Here is a 10,522-nt window from a genome sequence, read left to right as displayed (position 1 = left end):
TACTGAACTCTGGGGAGTCTTCCTGTGTCATGTAATGTGTGCTGCGGGCAAACACGTGTGGCCCACACCCGGGCAGAGCAGTACTGAGCAGCGAACAGCCCAAAACGGTCTTTGGACCTCGGCTGTTAGCTCCCACGTGGAGCGCAGGTTGGGTGGGGTTGATGGCTTGGCCTGAGAGTTTGAAACATCCTGGTGATGGTTTGTCTGTCTCTTGTTTTTCTTTTCTTGGGTTTTTAAAAAAAAAAATGTTTTTAACCAGTTTGATGCCTCTTCAGGAGACAGGTTTTCATAAAAACCCACGCGCCCATTTTTAGATGCCTCGAGCCTTGTAGGCCGCAGTTTTAAAAGTAGCAAAGCATCTCAGTCCCTTGGGAAGTGGTGAGGGCAGGGCACCCGGTCACCTTCACACCACAGGGGCCGATTGCAGCGGTTGGACTCTGCTAGCAATTCAGTGAAACGTACCTCCTTAAATCTGCTCCAGCGTTTCCACTGCTGCTTATCTGGGCTTCTTGTGATGTAGGGACTGTTATCTGGAACAAAAACAAGACCTTTTGCATTATGCATCTCTTGCTCCCAACAAACCACATTGTAGTCTTGAGTGACACAAGCTGACCTGAAAAGATAAGCTAATCTCCTTATGAAAAGAATGCAGGCTGGTATTTTATGAATGTTGACAGCCGATCCTTTGGGATGTGTGCCTGTGGCTTCAAAATAAGCCTATGAAAATACATCGGAGGAGATGATGGATGCACTCCGGGCAAGGCTGAAGTGGGAAATATGGGAAGGCAAAGGAAGTGGTATTGTAGCTGTGTTCAGTTTGAACTGGGCACTTGGGGAGGGCTGAAGGGAAGTAGCCTCCACTTTTCACAAGCGAATTACTCTGTTTCTAGTGCACACATCTATTTAAACCAGTGTGCACAGTGCCTGCCTGGTGGCTAGAGTCGGCCCAAATTCTGCATTTATTTTGTCAGGCTGGGAAGCAGAGGCAGAAGGGGTGGGTGGTTTTATGCAGAGGAAAGCAGAGGTGGAGCGAGCTTGCCCTTCATTGCTCTGGGTCCAGCATTGGGTGGGTGCTTGGATGCATTGGGCTTGTTCTCCCTGAGGTGAAGGATGGGGCACTTGCCGGGGCTGTGCAGTTGGGGCCTTTCTGAAGCTAGCTGGCATTTAGTCACCTGGGATTTGGGTTTCGAGGCCTGTCTCTGAATGGTGACCCCCTGCCTGCGAGCAAGCAGGAGTCTGACCAGGTGTGCAAGGGCTGGAGGAGTCTGTGATCTGCCATTCGATGGCTCAGCCCCGGGCAGGTGCGGAGCTGGAGGAGAATGACTCCTAGGCGACTGGAGGCGAGGGAGTGCTTCCCGTAACAGGCGGAGGAGACAGCGGGACAGGCACAGTTGTTATCTGCATGGCAGGTCAGGGCACGCACTGCTGGAGTGCATGCGAACGCCTGGCCGCACGTCTGCGGCAGCAGCTGTGGGCTTGGGTGATGCCAGGACACAAGGCCATTGTGATCGTGCTGTGGATTTGCTCAACCCGCAGTCCCACACCTTGGGTTTGGGCCGAGGCCTGGGTCTGCGGCCCCCCACCACAGCCCTAGTGTCTGTTGGAACGTGTAGCCTGCGGCAGGCTCCGGTGCCCTGGACTGTGCCCTTGCTCTGGACGTGCTCCTGCAGAAACGGGCACCCCTGGTGCTGCAGCCTGGGAGGAGGGGGTCTGCAAGGACATACAGGATCCCTGGGCCATCCTTAGGAGCCCTGCTGCCACGGGTCAAGGCCCAGCCTGGTTCAGCCGCCCCGAGGGCTGTGTGGCACGGCTTAGGGGGCAGGCAGCAAACCCAATCTGAGGAAGCAGGTGCCAGGGGGGGAGGGGGGGGTCTGCTGAGGGGTCCCAGTGGGAGTTCCCCATGTAGTGTCCAGCCGTCCACCTTGCAGGTAAGCACGGCACGCCCTGGGCCCCTGAGGCCGCTGCTGTGATTCAGCTCCAGGTTGTAGCTGGTAGGGGTGGAGATTTACCACTGGTAGCTGCATCATCCTGCTCCTCTTGGGCTGCAGCTATTTTTAGTTCTCTGGCTCTGCTTTTATCCCGCTGTGGGATGGGTGGTGCCCAAGCTGAGTGGGACGTGCCTCGGTGCAGACACGTGGCCTGGGCCTTTGGGTCTGAAGCAGTTGCTATGCTTGCACCTCCCCTGGGAATGCTGCACCCGGGAGCCGGAGGCTCTTGTTACTTTACGGGTGAAGGAGCAGCAGGGAGAGCCTGCGGCGGGAAAGCCGCCCGGGAACAGGTACCTGGCGGCTTCCCTGTTACAGCGCGGGGTCCTGCCCTGCAGGCAGCCGGCCATCGGGAACCCCGGGGGCAGCTCGGGGAGTCACGTGAGCAAAAGGGGGCGTGGCTTCCAGCCATATAAGCCTGGGACCTGAGCCAGCAGGGGCAGTCCGGCTTGGGGAGCTGCCAGGGCAAGAGCTCCGGGGTGGGAGAGCTGCGGAGGAGCTCCGGGCCGACCTCTGGATGACCCCGGGGGAAATGCAAGTAGAACTCTGCCGACTGGGGATTGGGCTCGGGAGGGAGAGCTGGGGGGTACAGGAGCTCCGCCCCAGCAGGGAAGTTGTGTTACAGCCACGTGTGTGGGCTAGTCTCCCTCCGTGCTCTGGGTGGGACTAGAAAGGGTGACCTGGAGGTCCCGCTAGTGCCTGAGGGGCATGCGATGGTCTGGAGCTTGGCCAGGTGTCGGACTCGAGGCACAGACAGGGGCTGGGGAGGCCAGCTTTGCCTGAGCGGGCAGAGACGGGGCTAGAAAGCCACAGGCCAAAGAGGGGCGGAGCTTGGGGCTGGGGGCCCACAGCCCGAGCAGGGCAGAGAAGAAGAGCTCAGAGGGCAAGGCAAGGGGTGGGAGCCCAGAAGCCACGTCAGGGCGGTGGGCCTTGGCTAAGAGACCAGCTAGAGTAGAGGGGTGCAAGCCGAGCGGGCCAAACCCCAGCAAGGGAGGAAAGGCCAGAGGTAGCCTGGTGGCTTTGGGGACAAGTGTCCCACCGGAGTGGCAATGCGTAACACCGGCGAGACATGGGCACGGCTCTAGGAGAGGTTTGGAGGCCACAATTAGCCTTGGGGCACATGCGGGCCAGGCGGGCGCACCTCATGGGGGTGATCCGTGCAGTCGGCGGGGCCGGACAGAGCTCGCTCTGACCGTGGGCAGCCTGCCTTTTTCAACCAGCTGATATGAGCCAGGCGTAGTGGGCAAGAAGCAAAGGGCCCGGCTCCGGCTCTGCGGTGCCTTCAGGACCCCGGGGCCCAGTCCAGTGGCAGTCGCGCACATCCACACCCCCTGCACCACCCCCTGGCTGCCTCCTCCGGCTTCCTGCATTGGCTGTCACATGGTGCCACCGCACCCCTTACCCCGCTGGGACCAAGGTCCTGCTGTGCTCCCAGACTGGGGCTGTCCCCGCACGCAGGTAGACCTCACCCCCTTGCCTCCTCCACAGCTGTGTCTGTCGCGAGGTGTGCTGGGTCTCCAGGTGTGCTGACTAGCAGAGCAGCCAGCGGCTTTGGGAGGCGGAGAGTGAGTCCCCTGTGCCGTGTGAGGGCCGGGTCCGTCACTGCCCCATGCCCTGAGGCTGTGTTTTGCTGCTGGGGCCTTGGGGATCGGAAGCTGTTGAGTCCTGGGGTGATGGCAGGGCCTGGCTTTTTCCCTAGCCGCGCTCTCTGTGCTCCTCTTCCCCTCCAAGAAATGCCGGGCGGCTCTTTCTTAGCGTGCCTCCCAGGACCTGTGCTGCCGGTTGTGATTTATAGGTGCAACACTGGGGGTTAGCAGGAGCTGGAGCAGAAGGAAGGAGCACTTCTTCATGACCTGCTCAATATGCAGATGGAGAGAGCTCTCTCCAGCTGGCATTTGAAATGCAAGGCCGCCCCTGACTCATTTCTTAATCCTTTGCTCACAGCTTGTTAGGATGCGGCGGTAATCGTATTTTGCACCCTTCCTTCCCTTGCTGTAAGAGCAGGATGCATGCGGAGTTGCCCTGGGAGAAGGCAGGGGCTAATCTTTCCTCTCGGCCTCTTGGTTGTATGCCTTGATTAAATGCAGTGATTCAGAACTCGTGGTAGACGTGACATCTTTTCTTAGACTAACTAGATTTTTTGCAAAAAAAAAAAAAAGAAAAAAAAATTAATTGCAGTTTAATTTCTAGATCAAGATGGCTACAACCTGGATACTTGATTAAATAAAGTGTTCGCTAGCTGCCCGGCCCCCCAACAGCGAGCCAACCTGCATGTTGCATTTGCGGGGGGAACAGAGGCGAAGCTGCTGGGTTTGCATCACCCCGCACTGTCTTGCATGTAGTTTTTGTTAAATATGTCCCCGTCCTGCTCTTGTCTCAGGTCAGACAGGTCAGGAATGAGAGGGAGCTGCTGGACATGGGGTGAGCTCTACCCTTGGCCGGGCCGGTCAGACCTCACTGCTTGTTGTACTATGGGGCTGGTGCGGGGGGTTATGAATTGACACTGCCCCCAGGGTTTTGCAAGGCTGGGGGAAAGGGGCTCCCAGGGCTGTGCCCGTAGGTAGTAAACTTCAGTAGTTAAACCTCAGGCCTTGCTCGTGGGAGGCTGGTACCAAGCACAGCCGTGCTGGCGTGGCTGGTTGCCGGTGCAGGGTTGTGCTGTCCTTGCGCAGGCAAAGACCCCTAGTGTAGATGGGACGCCGTGGTGCTGCCTGGGCACGGACAGGCCATGGCCATACTTCCGTCTCCAGGATCGGCATTGAGCTGCACACCCGGCTGCTGCGCGTGGTTTGCGCCTCCACCCCGCCTGCCGGCAAACAGTCGCGAGTGAAGGTGCATCTTGGCAGGTCTAAATTAGACACGCAGGGGAAGGAGCAGGAGGTTGTGAACGCTCATGGCCCCTGGCTGCCTCCCTCCCTGCATTGCCCCGAAAAGCAGGCGTGGAGACGATTGGGTTTTTGGTTCAAGTGATTTCTGTTTTCATCCAATTTGGCCCGACAGCCTGCGCTGGCAGGAAGCAGATGAGGCGGATGGGGTTCGGAGGGACCTTTGCTTGGCCTTGGTCTTTGGGACAGGCATATAGAAATCGGCAGCAATGGATGGTGAGCTGGCCAGAGCAGAGGGGTAATGCCCCCGGCTCAGCCTGGGAGCAAAGTCCCCCTGTGCCAGTACCGGAGAGCACAGCCCGCTCCCTGCTCTTTGGACTCCTTCGCTCCGGAAGCTTGTACCCGGCTGCAGTGGTGGTATCAAGTCATATATGCAAGCAGGCACGGATATGCACACGTGTGTACACATGCACACATACCATTCCCATGACAGTCCGGACCCGGCTGAAGGACTGGCTTAGATGAGCTCTCTGGAGGTGGAAGCTGAGCTCAGCTTTCGAGCAGGGCGGGGACCCCATCCAGACACACTCGTGCACTTCCATCCGTGTGTGTGTGTGCGCACGTACATGCATGTGTGAACCCTGCCCAACCCTCCTTCAGAAGGACCAGGCCTGAGCACTGGCCTGGGAGCCAGGAATCTCCTCTTCATGGTAGCTCTGAAGAAAATACAAGGTGTTGCGTCCCCGCGCTTCCTCACCTCTGGGCCTGTCTGTCCTATCCTGTGTCCGTGCCGGACCAACGTCCATGGTGGCATGGGCATCAACTCTTCCTGCTGAAGGCTGCGATACCAGTGTCACCCCTGTGCCCGCGGTGTGAATGAGGCACCTCTGTGACTGTTGTGCTGCAGACGTGGCTCTGCATGCATTGCTCCCCCCAAAAGGCCTCGTGTTGTGCTCCGAACTGTGGGCATGGTGCAGCCGTGTCTCCTGCCACGGGCTGTTCTTCCACCTTGGGCTCCTGTCAGGGGGGAAAGTCTCCCCCCAACAACCTGCAGTGGGGTCTGTGGGATCACGGGAGGGACTGGGCCTGCAGGGGAGTGTGCTAGAGAGCCCGGGGGGTGGGGGGGTCCTCTCCATGAGGGGCTCGAACTGGGGCATGTAGGGAGGAAGGAGGGATGGAAAGGTTGATGCTTTTGGTAGAGGCTTTCTCCCCTGCAGCTGCCTCCCGAGGCTTGCTTGGTTCCCTGTCTAATCCCCTATTGTCAGTGCAAAGCCCCGCGGAGCCGTGTACGGTGGCGAGGCATTGCCTGCACTGGGCAGAGCCCTAGGATCCAAGAGCCCTGCAGCTCAGACATGGGTGCCGCCTGCCACGGTGCACGGTCCCCTGCCGTCTCATCCCTCCTGCTTTGTCCAGCCCCACGGCGTTGGCATGGGAGTCTCCCGTCCAGCCGCCTTGCTCTGCGTCACAGGGAGGCGAGAGCCCAGCTCCTTTCGAACCGGACCGTTCCCCTTCGAGCACGAGCTGGAAGGAGCCTCTCTGCTTCATCTGGAGGGTTTTCTGGGCCGAGGGGGATCTCGCAGGGCTCCCTGCCGGCCGTACCAGTGCGAGCCCAGGCAGCGATGCTGCAGCAAACAGTGCTTTGTTTGCAGGGCTGAGTGACGCCAGGCGAGCTTGGAGCAGGGAGTCTCTTGCAGCCCGACCTCATTCTTCCTGCGCCAGTAAATGCACCGTGTAAAAGCACGAGGCTTGTCTCCGAGGGGTGAGTGGCTGCATGGCCCGGGGACCTGAGAGCCTGAGCTCAGCGGCGCAGCTGGTACGGCTTGGAGAGAAAGCAGGGCAGGGATGAATCGCCAAGCCTGGAAGGACTTTGCTCTGCCCCAGAAGTAGAAGGAAACCCATAGGAACAGAGGAAGGCACTTGAAGGGCAGGGGAATTACCTGGTCTCGGGCAGGGACATAACATTGCCGGTACTGACACCTTCGGTCTAGCTGAGGATCAAGCTGGTGCAGAGGTGGCTCCTGCCTGGTCTGTTGTGAGCAAACGCACCCATGGGCTCTGCTCATTTTGGGCCTATCATCCAGATCCCGTGGGGCTGGAGGCCTCTGCCTCAAGTGCCAGGGTTGGATGTTGGCTCTACAGGCCTGGCTTGGAGTCGCTGGCAAGGGATAGGTGAGTCCATGGTGTGGTGATGCTTGTGCAATGAGTGATTCTCAGTGTGCAGGGACACGTGGCCCGGGGAGGAGCTCCTGGCATGGGTTTGGTGGGAGGTCATTAGCTGCGTGCTGTGCCAGGCAGCTGGCCTGGCACCAGGAGAGGGTTTCCTGGCAAAACGGGAAGCTGCTGGCCGTTCACACAGGTTCGTCTGATCAGACCCTGGGGATGCAACCCGGGTGCAGGATAGTGGGAAGTGGGCCGGTTCCTGCCGTGGCTCTGATAGCCGTGGTGGGGGAGCAGATGCTGCTGCTCCGTTCTCTCCCCCTTTGGATGGGTGACAGAGGCACGAGCTCTTTGGGGTGTTGCCCCCCCTCCCCGAACCTGGCCTGGAGCAGTGCTTGCAGACAGCGTGTGTGAGAGTGCCGCATAAGTGTGCCTGGGTGCATCCGGCGTCGGGATGGGCTGGGCTTCTCGGTGCATCTTTTTGGCGTGGGATGTCCTGTGGACCACAAGCTGCGTCCCCTCCCTCCTCGGCTTCCCTGACTCCATCCTTGATCGCGTCCCCTTGCTCATGGCTCCTCCGGATGGTTCTTGGCACGGGGCCTCGCCTGCTGGGTGCGGTGGCTGTGGATGGATGGGATGATGGTCTGTGTGGATCTGAAGCTCGGGGTGCTTCTGTGGACTCGATAAATCAAAATTTGCTGGCAGTCAGCTGTGTTGCTGCCCTGGAGAGCAGCACATCCCTGAGAGCTAGTTGCTGTACCTGTGTGCACCCAGAGCATGCTAAAAACAGGGTGACTGCAGTTTTGGGGTGTGGGCAGCCAGGGCTGGGGCTCCTGCATTTCGGTAACTGCCTTGTCAGTCTGGCTGGGGCTTGGTGTGGCCCTCGGGGGTCCAGAACGGCTGTGTCCCTGCAGCGCATGGCTCACCTGTCTCCTTGCTCTTGTCCCAGCAGCCATGGCATCCATCCGGAAGAAGCTGGTGATCGTGGGCGACGGGGCCTGCGGGAAGACCTGCCTGCTGATCGTGTTCAGCAAGGACCAGTTCCCCGAGGTCTACGTGCCCACTGTCTTTGATAACTACATTGCGGACATTGAAGTCGATGGAAAGCAGGTACGAGCCGCGTGGCGTCGGGGCACTCTAGTCTTTCTCTTGCATAGCCCAGAAAACTGCTCCGGTAGCCCCACCGGTCCAGCTGCAGGTCCTTGTGCCTGTGACATTAATAAACCCTCGGACGCTGCTCTGGGACCCCCTGCTCACCTTGTCCTTGGGCTCAGGAGCAGGCAGTGGGCAGGGGTTGTGTCCTGGGCACTCGGGGCAGGTGGGCTGCATGGGAGCATCACTGCTTCATAGCCGGGTGATGTGGGGCTGCGGTGCCCAGCCTGTCCTGCTCCTGGAGAAGGTGTGTGCCCAGCCTGGACGAGCTTCTCCGGTGCGGGCGACTCACCGGGGTCTCTGCCTTCCCAGGTGGAGCTGGCTCTCTGGGATACAGCGGGGCAGGAGGACTACGACAGGCTGCGTCCCCTCTCCTACCCAGACACGGACGTCATCCTCATGTGCTTCTCTCTTGACAGCCCGGACAGCCTGGGTAGGATGCCTGGGGCAGAGGTGCTCGCGAGGGGCAGGACATCCCCTGGGAGGGGAAAGTCCTGGTCACAAACCAGCCTGACAGATACTTCAAGGGCTGTGAGGCTCTGACCCAGGGGCTCTCAGGGCTGCTTTGGTGCCCAGCGAGCAGCCTTGGCTGCGGCTGGGATTGCTGCTGATCCCCACTCATCCCTCGTGCCCCTCAGCACTGCTGGTCCCGACTCTTCCCACGAGGACAGGATGCATCCTGGCAGAGGACACAGCCGTGGCTGGGGCAGCATGTGGGAGACTCGGGCCTTGTGGCTATGCCTCCTCCCCGAGCCCTGGCTACGGCTGCGCTCTGCCTGGGCGGGTGTTGTCACGTTCCTGATCCAGCCGGGGAAAAGTACAGCGTGTGCTTGAGGCTGCAGCCAAGCAGGTCACCAGCATCGCTGTCACTGCCTGCCCCGTGCGTCTCTCTGGCTCTCGGGCAGGGCAGGGGTGGGGGCAGTGCGCGTGGGAAGCTGGTGGTCACAGCCTGGCCAGCCCCTGAGTGTGCGCGGTGACTCCTCTTGCAGAAAACATCCCTGAGAAGTGGACCCCGGAGGTGAAGCACTTCTGCCCCAATGTGCCCATCATTCTGGTGGGCAACAAGAAGGACTTGCGCAATGACGAGCACACACGCCGTGAGCTCGCCAAGATGAAGCAGGTATGGTGAGGGGAAATCCCAGGCTATGCCTCTGGACTGACATCTGCCTCATCTCCCAAGGCCACGGGTGCTGCCCACGCGTGGCGTCCGGTCCAGCCTGGTGCATGCAGCAGCTTCCCGCCCTGCTGCCTGGGTTGGGTGGGAGCCTGGCCAGGGAGACGCAGGGTGCTGGAGCATTTCCAGAGCTGCTGTGGCCATGTGTCCTCACCTCTCCTTGCTTTTCCGTGCCAGGAGCCAGTGAAGCTGGAGGAAGGGCGGGACGTGGCGAACAGGATCAATGCCTTCGGGTACTTGGAGTGCTCGGCCAAGACGAAGGAGGGCGTGCGGGAGGTGTTTGAGATGGCCACGCGCGCCGGGCTGCAGGTGCGCAGGAATAAGAAGCGCAGAGGCTGCCCGCTGCTGTGAGCCCGCACCTGCTCTCCAGGCCGTGTCCGTCTCCCCTACCCCAACCCCACGCGAGCCGGGGGAGAGGGCGCTGCCGGGGCTGATGATGTCTAGAGTCAGCATTTCATGCGCTGGTCTGTTCTGCACCCACCGCGTGGGAACGGCCGTGGGCTAAGAGGGGCTGGCTGCCCCTGGGACTCTCTTGTGTTGGTGTCTCTGTGGGTATGGACCATGCAGGGTGCCCTGCGGTCCTGGTTTGTGCTCCTTTCCGTGCCCCTGTCCCTGCGGGGCTGAATCGCTGTTTGAGCAGATGCTGGCTCTGGGTCTTCTTACCTGTGGCTGGGGGCTGGCCTTGTCCCTATCCCCATTCCCTGCACTCCTGCCCTGTCTCCGAGCCCAGCATCCAGCTGCTCCTGGTCTGTGGGGGCTGACTGAGGTGCACAGTGCGCGTGCACACACCAGCATTTTGTATAGACTTGCTCCAGCCTGCCCAAGCTGCCCTCTACTGTGCTCCCTCCAGCCCTGCGCGGCGGCAGCGCCATCTCCTCCTGTCCTCAGTCAATAAAGAAAGGCCTTGTCACCCCCCCAGGCTGGCTCCTTCCTTGCACGTGGACACTGTCTGGGTGTGGGGAGCAGCAGGAGCTGCTGCTTTTGCACCCGAGATGCGGGCTCATGCATCTCTTCCCCCCCGGGCATCCACACCTTCCCTCTCCTGCTCTTGGTGCAGGGGTAGACTGGGGCCAAGTGGGCATGCTTGCTGCGGTGGGGTGAGGCTCGCTAGCTGCAGCACCCAGGCACCAGCCCCCTTAGCCGAGCACAGGACATGGTACAGTGCCAGCGGGTTGTCCTCACCCCTTGCCGCGCAGGGAGCGTTGCCGAAGCAGCCCTGTCCCACTGCA

General features: G+C 60.4%; 1 protein-coding gene across 1 annotated transcript; it reads left to right on the top strand.

Annotated features, from left to right (window-relative positions):
* Positions 1-7,897: 7,897 nt before the first annotated feature.
* On the top strand, positions 7,898-9,712 carry RHOC (ras homolog family member C). Its single transcript, XM_019514085.1, has 4 exons — positions 7,898-8,077; positions 8,432-8,552; positions 9,109-9,239; positions 9,471-9,712. Exons 1-4 carry the CDS (start codon positions 7,922-7,924, stop codon positions 9,642-9,644), a joined length of 582 nt encoding a protein of 193 aa, XP_019369630.1. The 5' UTR covers positions 7,898-7,921; the 3' UTR covers positions 9,645-9,712.
* The last annotated feature ends 810 nt before the right edge of the window (positions 9,713-10,522 follow it).

This window comes from Gavialis gangeticus, unplaced genomic scaffold (genome assembly GCF_001723915.1).
Source record: "Gavialis gangeticus isolate Ggan-Ray unplaced genomic scaffold, GavGan_comp1, whole genome shotgun sequence".
In the NCBI taxonomy this organism is placed as follows: Eukaryota; Metazoa; Chordata; order Crocodylia; family Gavialidae; genus Gavialis; species Gavialis gangeticus.
The sequence above is the reverse complement of the archived record's forward strand: the minus strand, read 5'-3'. Positions and strand labels throughout refer to the sequence as shown.

Excerpts from the sequence above, each read along its gene's own strand:
- RHOC (XM_019514085.1), top strand. The coding sequence starts at position 7,922 with ATGGCATCCATCCGGAAGAAGCTGGTGATCGTGGGCGACGGGGCCTGC. Across the intron at positions 8,078-8,431 it reads TTGAAGTCGATGGAAAGCAG|GTGGAGCTGGCTCTCTGGGA; the intron begins GTACGAGCCGCG and ends CTGCCTTCCCAG. Across the intron at positions 8,553-9,108 it reads TGACAGCCCGGACAGCCTGG|AAAACATCCCTGAGAAGTGG; the intron begins GTAGGATGCCTG and ends CTCCTCTTGCAG.